This window comes from Eulemur rufifrons, chromosome 2 (genome assembly GCF_041146395.1).
Source record: "Eulemur rufifrons isolate Redbay chromosome 2, OSU_ERuf_1, whole genome shotgun sequence".
In the NCBI taxonomy this organism is placed as follows: Eukaryota; Metazoa; Chordata; class Mammalia; order Primates; family Lemuridae; genus Eulemur; species Eulemur rufifrons.
Window position 1 is genome coordinate 7,239,932 of NC_090984.1, and position 21,617 is coordinate 7,261,548.

Consider the following 21,617-nt stretch of genomic DNA (forward strand, 5'->3'; position numbering starts at 1 on the left):
GGGAGGACGGTCTGCCCGCATACCAGCCCAGCACTCAGCTCTGCCTGTTTCTCTGTTTCAGCCTGAGGGAGTCCCCCGGGCGTACACCTACAGCGCTTTCTTCTGTCCCAACGGTGAGTCCCCTGTGCCCACTCTGCTAAAGAGGGGCTGCCTGTCTGAGTCAGGACTGCGGCAGCTCTCCCACTGCAAAAGGCACAGCAGCCCTCCCTGGGGGCAGAGAGCACAAGAAATGACATGTCCCAGCTGGGGACAGCTGTAGCCAGAGTGAGGGCTGGGCGTCTGCCACGCAGGGAGTGAATGCACACGGATGCCTACTGCAGGCACCAAGCCAGAAAGGGGGTCAGGAGTAGGGCTGCCCTCGGGGGCCCAGGGTCACAGGAAGGGAGATCTTAGGGCCACATCAGGGGAAGGCTGTGGGCCCCAGCGTGACCCAGAGACACAAGGCAGCAGAGGAGGACATGGAGATTAAGGTGAGTTCTGGAGGATGTGCAATCTGGGGTCAGTTTCTCTCTCTGCCCCAATCCTCTAAAATCTATATTATGCCTACACGTGATACGTAAGGAGGAAGTGGGTACAGAACGAATGTCCCCCAAGAAAGACTCATTCACACCTCTGCCTGGTGGGGTCAGAGAAATGCTGGCAGACATGAACTTGGGCTTCCTGCAAGAGTGTCTGCCCCTCCCCCATGCAGCCCCTTCCCGAGGCGCTATATGGCTGGAAGGTAGCTGAAACTACAGCCACCACGCCCGGTTAATTTTTCTGTTTTTGGTAGAGATGGGGTCTCGCTCTTGCTCAGGCTGGTCTCAAACTCCTGACCTCAAGCCATCCTCCCGCCTCGGCCTCCCAAAGTGCTAGGATTACAGATGTGAGCCACCGCGCCTGGCCAGCAAAGACTTTTTAGACTTGACAACAGAAACATAATCTATAAAAAGAAACATTTATAAATGGATCTCATCAAAATTAGACTTTTTTTGCTCTGCAAAAGACCCTAAGAGGTGGAAATCCAGATTCCAGACTGGGAGAAAACATTTGCAAACCTGTCTCAGGCACAGAACTAGTATCTAGAATATGTAAACAGCTCTCAAATTCAACAGTGAAGAAACAAACAATCTGATTAGAAAGTGGACAACATAAATAGACAGACATTTCACCGGAGGAGACATACAGGAGGCAAATCACACGTAAAAAGGTGTCGAACATCATTAGGAAAATGCAAATTGAAACACAGTGAGACATCCCCACACACTATCAGAATGGCTAAAATAAAAAATCCTGACAACAGCACGTGATGGCAAAGGTGTAGAGAAATGGGATGACTCACACATTGACGGCGGGAATGTAAAGTGGTACAGCCACTTGGGACGGTTTATAAGAACAGTTTGGTGGTTTATTTAAGAAGCTAAGCATGCAACTACCATAGCATTCAGCAATTGCACTCCTGGGCATTTATCCCAGAGAAACAAAGACTTCTGTTGACACAAAAGCCTGTGCACAGCTGTTCATCTTAGCTTTATTTGTAATAGCCCAAATCTGGAGGCAACTCAGATGTGTTCGGTGGGTGAGTGGTTGAACCCACTATGTGGTCCCTCCATACCTTGGAATACTACTCAGCACTACAAAGGAACCAACTATTGATACTTGGATGAAGCTGGAATGAAGGGAATTGAATGGAAAAAAAATCCCAAAGGGGTACAAAAGTGATTCCATTTATGTGACATTTTTTAAAAGACAAAATTTTATAAATGGAGGTCATATTAGTCGTTGCTAGGGGTTAGAAAGAGGGAAGGTAAGTAGGAGATGGATGTGGTTATAAATGGGCAATGTGGAGGCCGGGATTGGTGGCTCATGCCTGTAATGCTAGTACAGTTCGAGACCAGCCTGAGCAAGAGCGAGACCCCTTTCATAAAAACAAACAAACAAACAAACAAAAGGCATAAAAGAATAGATTCAACCACATAAAAAATAAAAATTATTTAAAAAAAGAAATTTTTCATTTTAATGAAGTCCAATTTATCACTGTTTTCTTTTATAGATGAATGCTTTTGTTGTACCTAAGAAATCTTTGCCAAATCCTGTTTTCTTCTTATAGTTTTTTAGTGTTATATTTTACATTTATAAAATGGCTATGATCCAAAGTTAATTTTGGATACCACGCAAGATGTGGATCAGAGTTTATCTTTCTGCATTTGGATGACCAATTGTTCTAGCACCATTTATTGAAAAGACCTTCCTTTTCTCTACGGAACTGCCTTTGTACCTTTGTTGAAAATCAGTTGTTCTCATGTGCCTGGGTCTATTTCTGTTCCTTTGATGCTTTCTTTGTGAATTATTTCTTTGTATTGGTAGATAATATTTTTACATATTTGTGGGGTACATGTGCTATTTTGTTACATCACAGAATGTGTAATGATAAAGTCAGGGTATGTGGAGTGTCCCTACCTGGAGTATGTTTCATTTTGTGTGTTGGGCATATTTCAAGTTCTGTCTTCTAGCAATTTTGAAATACATAACACATTGGCTGTGAGGGCAATCTTGCTGTGACATCTGTCACCCCATTGACCGCCAGGGTTCAAATACATAATACAATGTTGTTAACTATAGTCATCCTACACCGCTACTTAACATTAGACCTTATTCCTTTTATCAAGCTGGATGTTCGTACCCATTAACCAACCTCTCTTTATTTATTTATTTATTTTATATCAGCATATTATGGGGGTAAAAAAGTTTGGGTTATGTATATTGCCCTTGCCCACCCCCCGAATCAGAGCTTCAAGCGTGTCCACCTCCTAGACGGTACGCATGGCACTCATTATGTATGTACACACCCATCCCCTCCCGCACATCTGCCCGACACCCGATTAATGTTATTCCTGAATGTGCTCTTGGGTGATGATCAGTGAAACCAATTTGATGGTGAGTACATGTGGTGCTTATTTTTCCATTCTTGGGATACTTCACTTGGTAGAATGGGTTCCAGCTCTACCCAGGATAATACAAGAGGTGCTAGATCACCATTGTTTCTTATAGCTGAGTAGTACTCCATGGTATACATATACGACATTTTATTAATCCACTCGTGTCTTGATGGACACTTGGGTTGTTTCCGCATCTTTGCAATTATGAATTGTGCTGCTATAAACATTCGGGTGCAGATGTCTTTGTTATAGAATGTCTTTTGTTCTTTTGGGTAGATGCCCAGTAATGGGATTGCTGGATCAAATGGTAGGTTTACGTGTATCTGTTTAAGGTTTCTCCATATTGGTTTCCACAGAGGTTGTAGTAGTTTGCAGTCCCACCAGCAGTGTAGGAGTGTTCCTGTCTTTCCGCATCCATGCCAACATTTATCATTTTGAGACTTTTTGATAAAGGCCGTTTTCACTGGAGTTAAATGATATTCCATTGTGGTTTTGATTTGCATTTCCCTGATGATTAGAGATGTTGAGCATTTTTTTATATGTTTGTTGGCCATTCTTCTGTCTTTTTTTGAAAAATTTCTATTCATATCCTTTGCCCACTTTTTGATATGGTTGTTTGATTTTTTTCATGCTGATTTTTCTGAGGGTTTTTTTTTTGTTTGTTTTTGTTTTTTTTGTTGAGACAGAGTCTCACTTTGTTGCCCAGGCTAGAGTGAGTGCCGTGGCATCAGCTTAGCTCACAGCAACCTCAGACTCCTCGGCTTAAGCGATCCTACTGCCTCAGCCTCCCGAGTAGCTGGGACTACAGGCATGCGCCACTATGCCCGGCTAATTTTTTCTATATAGATTTTTAGTTGTCCATATAATGTCTTTCTATTTTTAGTAGAGACGGGGTCTCACTCAGGCTGGTCTCGAACTCCTGACCTTGAGCGATCCACCCGCCTCGGCCTCCCAGAGTGCTAGGATTACAGGCGTGAGCCACCGCGCCCGGCCTGATTTTTCTGAGTTTTAGATGCATTCTAGTTATCAGTCCTTTATCAGATGTGTAGCCTGAGAAAATTTTTTCCCATTCTGTAGGTTTTCTGTTTGCTCTTGTGACAATTTCTCTGGCTGTGCAGAAGCTTTTTAATTTAATCAGGTCCCACTTATTTATTTTTGTTGTTGCTGTGATTGCCTTTGGGGTCTTCTTCATAAATTCTTTGCCTAGGCCAATGTCTATGAGAGTTTTTCCCACATTTTCTTCTAGAATTCTAATAGTTTTGCACCTTAAGTTTAAGTCTGTTGTCCACCATGATTTTATTTTTGTGAGAGGTGAAAGGTGTGGGTCCTGTTTCAGGCTTCTACATGTGGCTATCCAGTTTTCCCAGCACCATTTGTTGAATAAGGATTCTTTTCCCCAGAGTATGTTTTTGTCTGCTTTGTCAAAGATTAGATGGCTATAGGAGGATGGTTTTATATCTGGATTCTCAGTTCTGTTCTACTGGTCTGTGTCCCTGTTCTTGTGCCAATACCAAGCTGATTTAATAACCACAGCCTTGTAGTATAGTTTGAAGTCTGGTAAATTAATACCTACCATTTTGTTCTTGTAGCCTAAAATTGCTTTTGCTAAACAGGGTCTTCTCTGATTCCATTCAAAGCATAATATTATTTTTTCTATATCTGTAAAAAATGATGTTGGTAATTTAATAGGGATTGCATTGAATCTGTAGATTACCTTGGGTAGTATAGACATTTTAACAATGTTGATTTTTCTGATCCACGAACATGGTATGGTTTTCCACCTGTTTATGTGCTCTGCGATTTCCTTCCTCAGTGTTTCATAGTTCTCCCTGTAGAGGTCTTTTACCTCCTATGTTGCTATTGTGAAGGATATTGAGTCTTTGATTTGGTTCTCAGTTTGACTGTTATTGGCATATATGAATGCCTCTGATTTGTGTGTATTGATTTTGTATCATGAGACTCTACTGAATTCATTTATCAGTTCCAGGAGTCTCTTGGTTGAATCCTTGGGGTTTTCTAGATATAATATCTTATCATCAGCAAAGAGTGAGAGTTTGATCTCTTCTGTCCCCATTTGGACACCCTTGATTCTGCTCTCTTGCCTGATTTCTCTTGCAAGGACTTCCAGGACTATGTTGAATAGCAGTGGGGACAGTGGGCAACCTTGTCTGGTTCCAGTTCTAAGTGGGAAAGCTTTCAGTTTTTCCCCATTCAGTATGATATTGGCTGTGGGTTTGTCATATATGGCTTGTATCATTTTTAGGTAGGCCCCATCTATGCCTATTTTGTTAAGTGTTCTTATCATAAAAGGATGTTGAATTTTGTCAAATGCTTTTTCTGCATTTGATCCTCTCTATTGAGAGGATCATATGGTCTTTGTTTTTGCTTCTATTTGTATGGTGTATTACATTTATAGATTTGCGTATATTGAACCATCCCTGCATCTCTGGGATGAAGCCCACTTGGTCATGACAGATTGTTTTCTTGATAAGCACCTGGATTCGATTTGCCAAGATTTTATTGAGAATTTTTGCATCTATATTCATAAGGGATATTGGTCTGTAGTTTTCTATTTTTGTTGCATCCTTTCCTGGTTTTGGTATCAGAGTTATGTTGGCTTCATAAAATGTGTTGGGGAGGATTCCATCCTTGACGTTGTGGAATAAATTTTGTAGGATAGGCACCAGTTCTTCTTTGTAGGTGTGGTAAAATTCAGGTGTGAAACCATCTGGTCTGGGGCTTTTCTTTTGGGGAAGGTTTTTTATTGCTGTTTTGATTTCAGTTCTTGATATTGGTCTGTTCAGGAATTCTATTTCTTCCTGGTTGAGCCTAGGGAGGTTGTGTGTTTCTAAAAATTTGTCCATTTCCTCCACATTTTTCAATTTCTGTGCATAAAGGTTTTTGTAGAATTCATAGATGATATCTTGTATCTCTGTGGCATCACTTGTAATTTCTCCTTTCATGTTACTGATGGAGCTTATCAGAGATTTTTCTTTTCTGCTCTTAGTCTAGCCAAAGGTGTGTTGATTTTATCTTTTCAAAGAACCAACTTTTTGTTTTATTAATCTCCCATATAGTTTTCCTGTTGTCCATTTCATTTAGTTCTGATTTGATCTTATTGATGTCTCTCCTTCTGCTGGGTTTGGGGTTGATCCGTTCTTTCTTTCTCCAGCTCTTTAAGTCTATTCTTAGATTGTCTATTTGTAAATTTTCTGTCTTTTGGATATAGGCATTTGTGGAAATAAACTTTCCTTTCAGGACTGCTTTAGCTGTGTCCCACAGATTTTGATAACTTGTGCCTCCTTTGTCATTTAGTTCAAAGAATCTTTTGATTTCTGTCTTGATTTCCTCATTTATAAAATGATCGTTCAGGAGAAGGTTGCTTAGCTTCCAAGACTTTGAGTAGAAATGAGAATTTCTGTTAGGGTTGATTTCTACTTTTATTCCACTGTGATCTGAGAAGATGCATGGTATAATTTCTATTTTTTTAAATTTTTTAAGACATGCTTTGTGTCCTAGGATATGGTCAATCTTAGAGAATGTCCCATGAGCTGATGAGAAGAACATATATTCAGTGGATTTTGGATAGAATGTCCTGTAAATGTCAGTCAGGCCCATTTGTTCTAGTGTTCTGTTTAAGTCCATTATTTCTTTGTTTATTTTCTGTTTGGAGGATCTGTCCTGTGCTGTCAGTGGAGTGTTGAAGTCACTGGCTATTATGGTGTTGCTGCTTATCATTTGGTTTAGATCAAGTAGGGTTTGCTTTATGAATCTGGGTGCACCTAAGTTGGGTGCATACATATTAAGTATAGTTATGTCTTATTGTTGAACTGTACCCTTCACCATTATATGGTGACCATCTTTGTCTTTCATTACTTTTGTTGATTTAAAAACTAAGTTATCTGAAATTAAAACCGCCACACCAGCCTTCTTTTGGCTTCTGTTTGCTTGAAATATCAATTCCCCCCCCCCCTTTATTTTCAGTCTAAATGCATCCTTGCAGGTTAGATGAGTTTCCTGGAGACAGCAGACACTTGGCTTGTATTTTTTTATCGATTGGGCCAGCCTATATCTCTTGAGTGGGGAGTTCAATCCATTCACATTTATTGAGAGAACTGATAGGTGGGGCAGATTTGTGTTCATCCTGTTGGGTAGAACTTCATTGCTACATTTTCTCTGTTGAGCCATTGTGGTATCTGGCCTTTGATCTTTAGCTTTTGAGTAGTTTTACATTCATGAGTGTTTCTTGTGCTGGTGCATGTGCAACTCTGTTTTGAGTACTTCTTGGAGGACTGGTCTTGTCTTGGTGAATTCCGTCAGTCTTTGTTTATCTGAGAATGTCTTAATTTCTCCTTCTTATACAAAACTTAGCTTTACTGGGTACAAGATTCTAGGCTGGGCATTATTCTGTTTCAGAAGAGTGAGAATGGGGCCCCAGTCTCTTCTTGCTTATAAGGTTTCAGTTGAGAAATCTGGCGTTATTCAGACGGGCTTTCCTTTGTATGTTACTTGTTTCTTTCGCCTCTTTCGTGGATATTTTGTTCAGTCTAATGACTACATGACTTGGTGTCTTCCTATTTGCAATGAATCTCCCAGGGGTCCTTTGGGCTTCTTGTACCTGTATATCCAGATTTTTAGCAAGGCATGGGAAATTTTTCTTAATTATATCTTCAAATAAGCTTATCCAACCCTTGCGTATTATCTTCTTCACTCTCAGGAATGCCCATAACTCTCATATTAGGCTTCTTCACACAATCCCACATTTCTTGCAGGCTCTGGTCTTTTCTCTTATTTCTTTGCTCTATCTCTGTGACTGACTTATTTAATTGGAAGGTGTTATCTTCGATCTCTGAGATTCTTTCTTCTGTTTGATCTACCCTGCTCTTGAGGCTTTCCACTGTGTTTTGTAGTTCCCTGAATAAATTCTTCATTTGCAGGAGTTCCGTTTGATTTTTCTTTAATATTTCGATTTCTTTAGCAAATTTTTCTTCCAAGTCCTAGATTTTTTTTGTGGTTTCTTTGTGTTGGTTATCCATTTTTTCTTGCATAATGTTGAGTTTTCTGATGATCCATGTTTGAAATTCTTCTGTCATTTTGGTGCTCTGAGTTTCGTTAACTTCCATTGCTAGAGAGCTGGTGTTTCTCTTTGGGAGTGTGCTTTCTGTTTGCTTCTTCATACTTCCGGAGTTCTTTCGCTGATTCCTTCCCATCTGGATCAGCTGCTGCTTCTTGCCTTTAGATTTTTGTTTGGATAATGACACACCCTGTTTAGTCTCTGAGCCAGTAGGTGGTGTTTGTGGGTGAGATTTGACCACACCCTATACAATGAGTCAGTAGATGCAGTGAAAGGGTGTGCAGAATGACCTCCCTGTCAGTAGGTGGCGCTTGCTGGGAGGGGCAGGCTGCAGTGTTGTTTTTGGGTCCTGTAACCAGCTCTTGTTCCTCTGGAGAGGAACAAGTGCCTCACATGGTGGGTGGGGCCCTGGGACTTCCAGGTGTGTCCTTATTCTGCACCTCAGTGGCCAACCTCTCTTTATCCCCCTGCCCCTGGCACGCTTACCTGTCCCAACCTTTGGTATCTGTCATTCTATTCTCTACCTCCATGAGATGAACTTTTTTTGCTCCCACATATGAGCAAGAACATGCAATATTTATCTTTCTGTGCTTGGAATATTTCGCTTAACACGATGTACTCCAATTCCATCCACGTTGCCACACATGACGTGATTTCCTTGATTTTTATGGCCAAATAGTATTCCATTATGTATATATACTGCATTTTCTTCATCCATTCATCTGTCAGTGGACACCTAGGTTAATTCCAGGTCTTGGCTGTTGTGAATAGTGCTGCAATAAAAGTGGGGGTGCAGGCATCCCTTCCACACACTGATCTCTTTTCCTTTGGATAAATACCCAGTAGTGGGATTGCTGGATCACTTGGTAGTTCTAGTTTTAGTTTTTTGAGAAGTCTCCATACCGTTTTCCCTAGTGGCTGTGCTGATTTAGATTTCCACCAACAGCATAGAAGAGTTCATTTTCTCGACATCTTCACCAGCATCTGTTATATTTTGTCTTTTTAATATTTTTTAGTATTAAAAATTGGCTTTTTAGTAGCCAGTCAAACTGGGGTAAGATGACATCTTATTGTGATTTTGATTTGCATTTCCCTGATGATTAATGATGTTGAGCATTTTTTCATATTCCCATTGCCCATCTGCATGTCTTTTTGAGGGGGGGGAGTGCAGTGGCGTCATCAGAGCTCACTGCAGCCTCGAACTCTGCGCTCGAGGGCTCCTCCTGTCTCAGCCTCCCAAGTAGCTGGGACTACAGGTGTGTGCCACCACGACTAGTTAATTTTCCTATTTTTTACCATTCTATCATGCATGCCTCCTGTGTGGCCTTTGTGGCCCCAGTGCTCACCTCTGGGCCCCAGCAGGGAAGGCAGGGGTCGTGTCTAGCTTGCAATTCCCTGTCTCCTCTCCTCCCTCCAGAGAGAGTCCACATCTCCACTCCCAACAAGTACGAGTTCCAGTATGTGCAGAAGCCACTGCGCCTCACTCGTTTCGATGTGGCCGTGCGAGCCCACAATGACGCCCGTGTGGCCTTGTCTTCTGGGCCCCAGGACACAGCAGGCATGATCGAGATCGTGCTGGGGGGGCACCAGAACACCAGGTCGTGGATCTCCACCAGCAAGATGGGTGAGCCCGTGGCCAGCGTGCACACAGCCAAGATCCTCTCCTGGGATGAATTCAGAACATTCTGGATCAGCTGGCATGACGGGCTTATCCAGGTACGACGGGACTGGCTGTAGCGGGCACGGAAATCTCATATTCCTCCAGTATTTGCTGCTTCCTGTGCTGTGCTGGGCTCTGATTGGGGGCGGGGAGGAGTGAGGGGAAACACCAGGCACCACCCCTGGTTGCTCTCAGTCTGTCTGGAGTCACTTGTCCCCCCAAATTAGCGAGAGCTGGAGCCAAGGAGGCGTCCAGAGATCTGGGAACACAGAGGGGTGGTAGGTGGTCAGGGAGAAAGAAAGAGTGGATATGAGCAGATGAAGTGGTGGCTGGGGGCTCTTTCTGGGGCTAAGCGAAAGGAATATAGAAAAGGATCAGCTAACACAAGTTCCTAGAGGAAGGACATAATCAAAGTGGGTTTTGAAGTATGAATAGGAGTTCAGTAGGTAAAATAGGGAACACAGGATGTTCCAGGCAGAGGGAACAGCATATACAAAGATCCAAAGATTCCAAGGAGCCTGGTGACTTTGGAACCCACAGACACCATGCTTGTGTCTCTGTTGGCCATTTAATGGATGGAGCTACCTCTAATTTCTCTCACCTCTGACTCCTTGACACTATGAGCATGGCCAAGGCCTCTGACCATGGCTCTGCGGCCAGTGTCGCTGCTGCCTGAGTGCCGTTGTGTGCTTCTCGCCAGCGTCCAGCAGCCTTGGTCTCTTTTCCCAGGTGGGCCACGGTGCAGAGCCAGCCAACAAGTCTGTCATTGTGGCCTGGACCCTCCCAAGGCCACCAGAGGTCCAGTTCATTGGCTTCTCCACCGGCTGGGGCTCTGTGGGCGAATTCCGAATCTGGAGGAAGAGGGAGGTGGACGAGAGCTACAGTGAGGCCTTCACCCTGGGGGTCCCACATGGTGCCATCCCGGGGTCTGAGCGGGCCATCGCCTCCATCATAGGTGGGTCGACCCCTCAGCCTGGCTTGGGGAGGGCAGGGGCTGGGAGGCAAGGTCCACTTCAGGCTTGGTCTCAAGCTGGCTTTGCTGGGGACCTGTGCCCCTTGGGTCTCTACCCACTCATCTGACATGTAGCTTCTAGCACTTTCTCTATGTCTGCCCATGTGCTGAATGCTGAGGCAGCCCCAGAGCTGACCCTAACTACGCCCTTGAGGAACTCCCAGTCCAGCCAAGATGGTGTGTCTAGACCCACTCAGTCCAAGCCCTGTGTAGAGGTCAGGGTGGGGCGACCCCTAGGGACCTGAGGTGAACCCTGGGAGGGCCATGGGCCAGGGAAGGAACCTAAGAAGGCCAAAACCCAGGTGAAGTCAGCCAGGTGCAGGGCGGGGAGAGAGAGCGCTGGTGGTCCTGGTGAGAGAGGCAGGCTTCCTGAGTCATTGCTAAGTAGGGGTGAGAGGCTGTGACTGGGGGGGGGGGGGGGGGTTGGGAGCAGCCTCAGGAGTCTCTCGCGTTGGAAATGTCTCCAGTAGGGGCTGTGTCGTGATCCAGCCTTGGGTGTCTGGCAGATGGGCAGTGAGAGTTCGGGGTGGGCCCGAACGAGGGAGGAGAGGGCAAGAGGCCAGAAGGGGTGGATGGACCCAAACAAGGGAGTCTCGGGTCTCTCTGACATCAGAGAGTAGCGGCTCTGGGGCCTGGGTAGGTTGGCAGTTGTGGCCAGATCAGAGGATGTTAAAGTTTACAATTCTGAGGCATGAGAGTAAGTGAGAGGCATCCATGGCAAGGGGTGGCCCAGATGGAGGTGAGGAGGAGACAGATGGGCAGGGATGGAGAAGAGGTGAAGGCTGGAACCCATGTGCCAGTGCTCAGGTGGAGAAGCTGGGAAACCCAGAGAAGGGTGGTGAGAAAGTAGTCCGGCAGTCCCCAAGACAGGAGGAGGCTGCAGGAGCAATGCCAGCCTTGGTGAGGCATGAGCAGAGGACAAGAGGGAAGGGAGACATGTTCAAGGGACACTGAGGGTCCCAGAGGGCCCATCAGCAATGTTTGGGACAGGGAGGCCAAGAAGAGGCAGACAGCATACCAAGGGGATAAGAGAACAGGAAACTAGAAATTTAAGAGAGAGAGAGAGAGAGAACTTTTTTAAATGTATCAACAATACACCCATATGGAAGGAAACTTTTTAAAAATTGAAATACTCATGGTTAAAGAGAAAATCACATTTTGTATCGGAAATTCAAAAACTATTTAGACTAGAACAAGAATAGCTACCTTGATGTACCAACATTTGTGGGATGCAGCTAAAGTTGTACTTAGGGGACAATGCATAGCCTTAAATGCACCTATTTTAAAAGCCAGAAATAAAAGAAGCATTCAACGGAATGAAAAGCTAGATAAAGAACATCTAAGTTAAAACTAAAGAACACAGAAGGAGTCATGTAGGAGAAGGTCACCAACCCTGGGACACCAGGTGGTTTAAGTGAGCAGAAGGTGTAATCTGGTCCCAAATGACAGAACCAGCAGTCAGAGGTTCAGTGGCCAGTGTGAGGGCACAGGTGGGCTCCCATCTCTGAGAAAAGCTGTTTCTGTGCCCCACTAGGCTGGGGCAGCCCCCCTGCCCAGCCTTCTTCTCCTTCCCACCAGGAGACGTCATGGGGCCAACTCTGAACCATCTCAACAACCTCCTGCGGCTGCCCTTTGGCTGTGGAGAGCAAAACATGATCCACTTTGCTCCCAACGTCTTTGTCTTGAAGTATCTTCAGAAAACTCAGCAGCTCAGCGTCGAGGTGGAGAGAGAGACCACTGACTACCTGGTACAAGGTATTGGGGAAAAATTGCCAGGGGGAAGTGAGCAGGGAGGGAGGGAGGCTCAACCCTCAGTGAGGAGGACCATGCTGAGAGCTGCCCACACACCAGGTGCAGCGATCAGGAGGAAGTGGACAGAAAGACCATTCAAAGTGGCCCTGATCTGTCACTCTCTGCAGAAGCCTGGCACCATGGCTGTTAGGATGAGACTGCAAATTCTGATGCTCAGACAGGGAGAGGAAGAGCATCTTTTTAAAATGTAGATTTTTTAGAAAAAGAACAAGAGCAACATTATTTAAAAACATTTAGAAAAGAAAAAAAAATTCTGCATAACTCCCCCATTATTGTTGGTTCTGAGTTTACCCGCCCCACCCGACCACTGCCACAATCTAGCAGTACAGATTAGCTTTGCCACTCTTGGTACCTTATGATGCGGCATCCTACAGCATCCCTGCCACACCCTGAGCTGTGTGTGTAAGATTTGTCCATTGGGTCCTGTGGAGCTGTGGTCAGCTCACCCCCACTGCCCTGTGGAAGGACTGTAGTTGGCGTATCTGTTGACAAGCATTTATTTGAGCAGCGTCCAATTCAGGGCTTTTAGAAGGGTGTTGCTGTAAATCGTCCTGTTCATGTGCTTGGTAAAAATACATTCAAATTTCTGTGGAATACATAAGGAGGAGTGGAATCACTGTGTCTCAGGGTGTGTTCAGTTTGTCATTTTCAAGGCTACACTATTTGTCCATCACAGATGTTTATGGAGTACAGTGTTCTGAACTCACCCCTTGGAGTATTTGGGGTTTCTAGTTCTTTCCTCCAATGACAGAGCACCTAACATCCTCAGAGATAAATAACACAGCACTGAACGTCTTCAGAGATAATTAACACAGTGCCGAACGTCTTCAGAGATAATTAACACAGCGCCGAATGTTTTCAGAGATAAATAACACATCTCTGAACGTCTTCAGAAATAATTAACACAGCACTGAACATCTTCAGAGATAATTAACACAGCACCAAACATCTTCAGAGATAATTAACACAGCACCAAACGTCTTCAGAGATAATTAACACAGCACCAAACATCTTCAGAGATAAATAACACAACATTGAACATCTTTATAGATAATTAATGCAGCACTGAATACCTTCAGAAATAAACAACATAGTACTGAACATCTTTAGAGATAAATAATGCAACACTGAACATCTTCAGGAATAATTAACACTGCACTGAACGTTGTTAGAGATAAATAATTCAACACCAAAGATCTTCGGGAATAATTAATGCAGCACTGAACACCTTCAGAGATGAATAACGCAACACTGAACATTTGCAGAAGTAATTAACACAGCACTGAACATCTTCAGAGTTAAATAATGCAGCACTGAACATCTTTCATTGTCATGTGTGGCGGGCAGGGCCTCTGAGTGCCTTCCCTGTCCCCTCTGCACATCTTAGCCCCATGGGGGAGGGACGGGGAGGCTGGAGCCTTACCTCTGTCATGGTCACCCACTCTATGTCCTCAGGGCCTGTTCTTCTCAGTGCCTCAGTTTCCAATCTGTGTCACAAGGAAGTTAAGTCAGTTGACATGAAAGTCTTGGGGCCTCCTAGGGTTTGCTTCTGTCCCTGGTCTGGAGCTGTCATGTAATGAGTTGGAATGTGAGGGGTGGCCAGGTAAGTTCGGTTGCTGCTCAAGGGAGATGAGACACCCCAGGCATGACCTTGGAAATTTCTACCATTGGGAAGGACCTGTGCCCAGCTCCTCAGACAATGCCAGCCCCTCTCATATGAAGAAACTGAGTCATATGGGCACACCCCAATTCCTGGGGCTGGTCTGGGGTTCCTGACTCCTGGCAGTTAAGGTTTGCACAGTGACTCTGCTCTGAGATCTCCAAAGGTGGTCTTGACTCATCCATTCGCATGAACAGGAAAACGAAAAAAATGTACAATAAAGAATGTGCAACTCTCAGATGGAGAAAGAAACAGAGGTTGCTACGGGCTGCAAATCCAGCTTCATGAAGCCTGACCCTGGACTGCCAGGAAGGCCAAGTCCACTCGGGCTGGGGCCTGGGGCTCAGGTTGGCACTCGTGAGGGTCTGGGAGGTGGGTGGTCACTGTCTGCCCTGGTGAATGCATACGTGCTCAGGGCCTTAAATGCCTGGAGCATTTATTTATAATAAGCCCTGCCCATGAGCGACAGCCTGGTCTCCCCCAGGACAGCCAGCCCCTGCATCCAGCCAGCCAGCTGGCAGTTCAGCCTCGACAAACCCCAAATCAGCACCCTCCATCTTTCCCCCAGACCTGCTTGTATTAGTTTCTTGGGTTAAAACAACAGAATTTTTTTTTTTTTTTTTTTTTTTATGAGACGGGGTCTCACTCTGTCGCCCAGGCTGGAGTGCAGTGGCGTCATAATAGCTCCCTGCAGCCTCGAACTCCTGGGCTCAAGCAATCCTCCTGCTCGAGCCTTCCCGTGTAGCTGGGACTACAGGCATGCACCACCATGCCCAGCTAATTTTCAATTTTTTTTTTTTTTTTGGTAGAGACGGGGTCTTGATATGTTCCCAAGGCTGATCTCAAACTCCTGGGCTCAAGTGATCCTCCCGCCTGGACCTCCCAAAAGTGCGAGCCACCACACTCAGTTCCCTTTGTTTTATCTTATGGGGATGCCAGTCATTGGATTTAGGGACCCCCTAAATCCAGTGTGATCTCGTCTTGAGATCCTTACCATAATGATGTCTGCAGAGATCCTGATGTGGTCCTATTTTGAGGTTCCAGGAGGATGTGAATTTGGGGGACCCTGCCCACCTGGTAGAGTTCCTCTTGCCAGTTTTCTCTGTGGACACAGCCCCATCCTTCCGGAGGCTCAGGCCACAGACCTCGGCTGCTTTGGATCCTTCCTCCTCCCCCTCACACCCCATGTCCAGCTGAGCAGCCCTGCCTACCCCATGAAACCGCACCTCTGACGACACCCCTGGGTCCAAGCCCATCATTGCACACCCGCGGGGGTCCCCCCCAGCTTCCTGTCCAGACCCTACAGTCCACCCGCTACATATGTCCTCTCACACCTTCCCCTGCTCACACACCTCCCATGGCTCCCAGCTGCCCTCGTAGTAAAACCAAACTCCCAGCCCACCTGGCGGCCTCTCCCCAGCCCCCAATGCCCTGTTCCAGCCACTCTGGCACTTTCTGTTCTCCAAACTCACCAAACTCTGGCTCTAGCTGGTGGAGCGGCCCTCACCGCTGGGGGCAGAGGGTGCTGCCTCAAGATGGTGCCTTTCAGGGACTGCCTAGGCACAGCTGAGGGCCAGCGTGTGACCAGGAGTCACAACGGAATGTCAGCAAACAAGGAATGAAAGAAGTGGAGGTTATGGCCACCCCAGATGTGGTGTGGGGCAGTTTCAGGGACCCCAGATGTGGTGTGGGGCAGTTTCAGGGACCCCAGATGTTGCGTGGGGCAGTTTCAGGGACCCCAGATGTGGTGTGGGGCAGTTTCAGGGACCCCAGATGTGGTGTGGGGCAGTTTCAGGGACTCCAGACTTGGTGTGGCATCTTTCGGGGGTCTGGGGTGGGGGACGGCAGAGCAGCGTAGGACCCCGTCAGCAGGGCTGGGCCAGGCCACTCGGCGGGACAAAGTCCCCTCTGCTCACCCGCAGGCTACCAGCGCCAGCTGACCTACAAGCACCAGGACGGCTCCTACAGCGCGTTCGGGGAGCGGGATGCCTCGGGGAGCATGTGGTGAGTCCCCCCGCCCGGGCGCAGCCGCGGGGTCTCCCCGACCCGGAGCCGCCGCCTCACACCCAGCGCAGCGTGGCCAGACGCTCGGGCCCGATCCCTGGGCGACGGGGAACCTGGCTAGGAAATGAAAATCGTGGTGGTCCCAGCCCCGGGGGTGCAGAGGGACAACAAAGGCGGCTCAGGGTGTGAGGCGGAGCAGGTGATTATTATGGGTACTGTTCCTGCTGCTGCTGTTACCACGGTGACCAGGAGCCAGTCCCCTGCTCTCTGGCCCATCTGAACCCAGGCATGGGGTGACCCCGAGCAGGAGGAGATGGGCAGAGAGAGGGTCAGAGGCCAGATCACCCCCTCGAGGCTGGGGAGAGGGCAACGTGGGAGAAGTGGCCTGGGGTCTCGTTTCCCTGGCTGTCAGGGGCTGACCAGGGCAAGGCAGGCCCAATGGGAGGGCGGGCATACTTAGGTCCGGCTCCCTGGGCTCCTCAGGCCACAGCAATTTTTGGCGTCATCTTGGGGCTTACCTGAGACTGGGGGTCACCCTGCCGCTCCTGTTCCAGTCCTCAGACTCCACCTTGGAGATTGCCCCGCTGGCAGCCCCTGCAGCTGCTGTGGGCACGGAAACCACCCTTAGTCTAGCAGAGCGTCCACTGCACAGCGGCAGTGGGTCCCCACTGGCCAGGATTAGCGAGTTGTGACCCACCGGGCGCCCTCCCATTGTGCACACACACGCTCAGCATCTTTCAGGACTAAACCCTCAGTGTGAACAGAAAAATCAGATTCTGCCGTGTTCGTGGAAATGTGATGCTGAGCAGCTTCCCTGTCCCTGTAAATGTCCCTGTTGGTCTCCAAACATGGACATCTTCCTGGGGACCCTGTAGGACAAGGGTGCATTAAGCACAAGGCAGCCACCTGGGGCTGGGCAAACGCAGGCTCTGTCTCGTGTGAGCTGTGTGGCCTTAGACCTGATGCTTAACCTCTCTGAGCCTCTTTCTCACCACACACATCCCTGTTAGGACCCACATCCATGGGAAGAGCATGTGGCTCACTCAGCACAGAGATGTCCTATTGGCGCCTCCCCTAACTAGTTGCCTGAGAAGTCCAAGATCCAGCCTGGAAGCCTTAAACTTGGGATCTGTTATAGATCTGTTATATCCAGTGCACATTCATTCTTTAATTCATTCAACAGTGAGCGCTTACTATGTGCCAGGCCCTGTTCCTAGTCCTGGGGAACAAGGAGAGCATGATCCTTGCTTCCAGGTGCTCATTGTCCAGTGGAGGAGAGAGACCCTGTACAAGAAGCAATAGCTAGCTACTGCTGTATAACAAGTTACCCCAAAACATAGCCATTTAAAATAGTAGACCTTTTATCTCAGTTCCTGTGGTTGGGGAAGTCAAGAGCAACTTAGCTGGGTGTTTCTGGGCTAGGATCTTTCCTGAGGTTGCAGTCAATATATTGTCTGGGTCTGTAATCATCTGAAGGCTCGGCTGGGGCTGGAAGATTTATTTACAAGTTGGCTCGCTCACATGGCTGTTGGCAGGAGGCCTCGGTTTCTCACCACGTGGACTTCTTCATGGGGCTGCTTGAACATCCTCACAACATGGCGGCTGGCTTCCTTTCAGAGCGAGGGATCTAAGAGAGAAAGCAAAGAGGATGCCACAATGCCTTTTGTCATCTGGTCCCACAGGTCACACGCTCACTTCCGCCATATTCTATCCTTGGAAGCGAGTTGCTAAGTACACTCTAGACACGAGGAAAGGAGAATTAGGCTCCACCTCTTAAAAGGAGGTATCAAGGCATGTGGGGACATATGCTAAAACAACTACACCAGGTATATATATAATTTCTTACATCTATAAAACAAACAAAGCAGGGTATAGAGTGTGATGGAAGAACATATTTGTACTGGGTAGTTGCAAAAAGTTTCCTGGAGGAGGTGAGGGAGGAATCATGTGAAAATCCAGGGGAAGAGTGTTCCAGGCAGAGGGAACAGCCAGTGCAAAGGTCCTGAGGCAGGACTGAGCTTGACGAGTTTGAGTCACTACGGGGAGGCCAGGGTGGCTGGAGCAGTGCATGCCAGGAGGATGGTGCCCCAGCACAAAGGAGGAGGCAGAGAGGCCGGGCAGAGAGGGCAAGGAGTTTGGATTTGGTTCTCAGTGGAACAGGATGAGGCTACAGGGCCGGGAGCAGACAGCATGGCTGACATCCACGTCTCATGGCGGGCCATGTGTGTGCACCCACGTGGGTGTTTAATGACAGATTAAACATCCTAAATTGGAAAACCCAAAATCCAAAATGCTCCAAAATCCAAAACTTTTTGAGCGCCGACATGATGCTCCGACATTCTTTTCCAGAATGTCACAGAGTTGGACTCACACAGTGTGTGTCCTTCTTGCGCTTAGCAACATGGATTTAAGGTTCCTCCACGGCCTTGCGTGGTCTGAGACCTCATTTCTTTCTGTCACTGAGTATCATCCCATGTGTGGATGCGCCACCGTGCGGTTGTCCTGTTTGTGATCTAAACGTGGAAATCAGAGAGAACGGCGTAGTAGAGTGTGGCAGTTCCAAGTTCCCAGCGCTCGGCTGGCCGAGTCCCACCCGTGCTGCACGCCCCGGCACACACACAGTGGCAGACCCTATTCTGCGACCTCTCAGCCCCTGCCTCGTCCTCTTCCAGGCTCACAGCCTTCGTCCTGAAGTCCTTCGCCCAGGCTCAAAGCTTCATCTTCGTCGACCCTCGGGAGCTGCGGGCCGCCAAGGCCTGGATCATCCACCAGCAGCGGGAGGACGGCTCCTTCCCAGCTGTGGGCAGGGTGCTGAACAAAGACATCCAGGCGAGTGGCCCCTCGGCCTCCTTCCGGGACCCCAGCCCTGCTCTGCCTGTTCGCGGCCCTGGAGCTGCCTGGGAGAAATCGGGGGAGGCGGGCTTGTCCCCGCTGGCTCGGCGTGAAGCCTGTGAGTCTCTTTGCAGGGCGGGATCCACGGCACAGTCCCCCTGACGGCCTACGTGGTGGCTGCACTCCTGGAGACAGGCGCAGCCTTGGAGGTGAGCGCAGGTGGGGCCCGGGAGACTCGGGCCGGAGGCCGGAAGAGAGAGAGTGAGTGGTCACTGGCACTTACAGTGGGGTTCGTTTCTTCCTCGTTGAACTCCCTCCTCTCATTAAGGAGACTTTTTTGTGTTTGCATAAAAATGGTCACGTGACGTCCAACTCCTTGCAGCCTGAGCAGAGGAGAGAAAGATTCTCACGGTATTCGTGGTGGGGGCAGAAGGGGAGGAAATCAGGCACATGTTGGGGGGCCACCCTGAGTAAAAGGTCTTCCAAGCACTGTCCACGGACCCCAGGCTTTGTTAAGAAAATCATTTCGGGCCAGGCAAGGTGGCTCACACCTGTAATCCCAGCACTGTGGAAGGCCGAGGCAAGAGGATTGCTTGAGGCCAGGAGTTCCAGACCAACATGGGCAACGTAGCAAGACCCTGTGTCTACAAAAAAATTAAAAATTAGTGTGGCATGGTGGTGCACACCTATAGTCCCAACTACTCGGGAGGCTGAGGCAGGAGGATCACTTAAGCCCAGGATTTGCGGGTTACAGTGAGCTATGATCGTGCCCTTGCACTTCACCCTGGCAATAGTTTGAGACCCTGTCTCTAAAAACAAAAAGAAGAGAGAATCATTTGGGGCTAATTCAGCTTCCTGACTACCAGCCTGAGGGCTGGCATCAGGGAGCCCTACACAAAATGTTGGGCTCATAAATGTTTTTTGGGTGGAGGAGGGTAGAGTGTTCAGAGGCAGTCAGTACTGGACCCAGTTGGGGCTTAGGTGGTCCAAGGCGCTTGAGGGCCACAGTTGCTTCTACAAGGCTGTCCTGGGGTGGAGGTGGCATGGTTCCCACAGGGAGGGCACCCACAATGCCTCTCAGCCCAGGGTGGGAAGGAGCTGGCCATCTCTAACACCTGCATTAGATCTACAACCTCGGATAATGAATCACGAGGTGTGACACCTCTCGGATTTCTTGGCCTCACAGTCCAGATTTAACTGCTGGGTCTAGGGTTTGCTGTGACTTAATTAAGACCCTCTGTGTCTCATGCACAATACCCAGAGGGCCCCTTGCCCTGTGCTGTGGGCTGAATCTGTTCTCCCCCTACCCCAAATTCATATGCTAAAGTCCTAACGCCCATCTCTGCTGGAGTTTCTATAACAAAACACCATGGACTGGGTGGCTTCAACAACAGACATTTATTTTTCACAGTTCTAGAGGCTGGGAAGTCCAAGATCAAGACGCAGGCAGATTTGGTTCTCGGTGAGGGCTTCTTTCCTGGCTTGTAGACAGCCACCTTCTCACTGTGTATTCACGTAGCCCTTCCTTAGGCAGCTGGAGAGTGATCTCCCTTGGCTCTTCCTCTTCTTATAAGAACACTAATCCCGTTAAAGAGGTCCACCCTCATGACCTCATCTAAACCTGTCTCCCAAAGGCTCCAACTCCTAATACCATTGAATTAGGGGTTAGAGCTTCAACATATGAATTCTAGGGGTACCCAAATATTCCATAACACCCTCAGTACCTCAGAAGTCATTCCCAAAATCTCCCATGGAAGTGGTCAAACATGTCAAGTTGGCTGGGTGTGGTGGCTCACACCTGTAATCCTAGTACTTTGGGAGGCTAAGGTGGGAGGATTGCTTGAGGCCAGGAGTTCAAGACCAGCCTGACCAACATGGTGAGACCCCGTCTCTACTAAAAATAGAAAAATTCACCAGGGATGGTGGTGTACACCTGTACTCCCAGCTGCTTGGGAGGCTGAGGCAGGAGGATCACTTGAGCCCATGAGTTTGAGGTTGCAGCGAGCTATGATGATGCCACTGATGCGACTTGCACTCTAGCCCGGGTGACAGAGCAAGACCCTGTCTCAAGAAAAAAAAAAAAAAAAAAAGTCATCTCTCAAGTGTATTTTTCTGGAGACTTCTCTGGCAGAGTCTTTGATAGTTGCCCCACACACACCTTCTTGGAGCACTTCCTACAGTAATTTACTGAGAAAGGGTATTGGAAGGCAAATTTTTTTTTTTTGTTTTTGTTTTTTTTTTTTTGTTTTTGTTTTTTTGTTTTTTTTGTTGAGACAGAGTCTCACTTTGTTGCCCAGGCTAGAGTGAGTGCCGTGGCATCAGCTTAGCTCACAGCAACCTCAGACTCCTCGGCTTAAGCGATCCTACTGCCTCAGCCTCCCAAGTAGCTGGGACTACAGGCATGCGCCACTATGCCCGGCTGATTTTTTTATATAGATTTTTAGTTGTCCATATAATGTCTTTCTATTTTTTAGTAGAGACGGGGTCTCGCTCAGGCTGGTCTCGAACTCCTGACCTTGAGCGATCCACCCGCCTCGGCCTCCCAGAGTGCTAGGATTACAGGCGTGAGCCACCGCGCCCGGCCTGAAGGCAAATTTTTTGAGGCCTTGCGTGTCTGAAAATATTCTTATTCTGCCCCACACTTG

At 47.7% G+C, this 21,617-nt stretch overlaps 1 protein-coding gene across 1 annotated transcript in view; it reads left to right on the plus strand.

The window, feature by feature from the left end:
• Window positions 1–21,617, plus strand: part of CPAMD8 (C3 and PZP like alpha-2-macroglobulin domain containing 8) — an 89,278-nt gene that overhangs the window by 54,438 nt on the left and 13,223 nt on the right. The window contains 7 exon segments of the mRNA XM_069483198.1: window positions 62–113; window positions 9,410–9,708; window positions 10,382–10,607; window positions 12,243–12,419; window positions 16,059–16,140; window positions 18,813–18,969; window positions 19,107–19,181. Coding sequence (XP_069339299.1) covers window positions 62–113; window positions 9,410–9,708; window positions 10,382–10,607; window positions 12,243–12,419; window positions 16,059–16,140; window positions 18,813–18,969; window positions 19,107–19,181 — 1,068 coding nt within the window.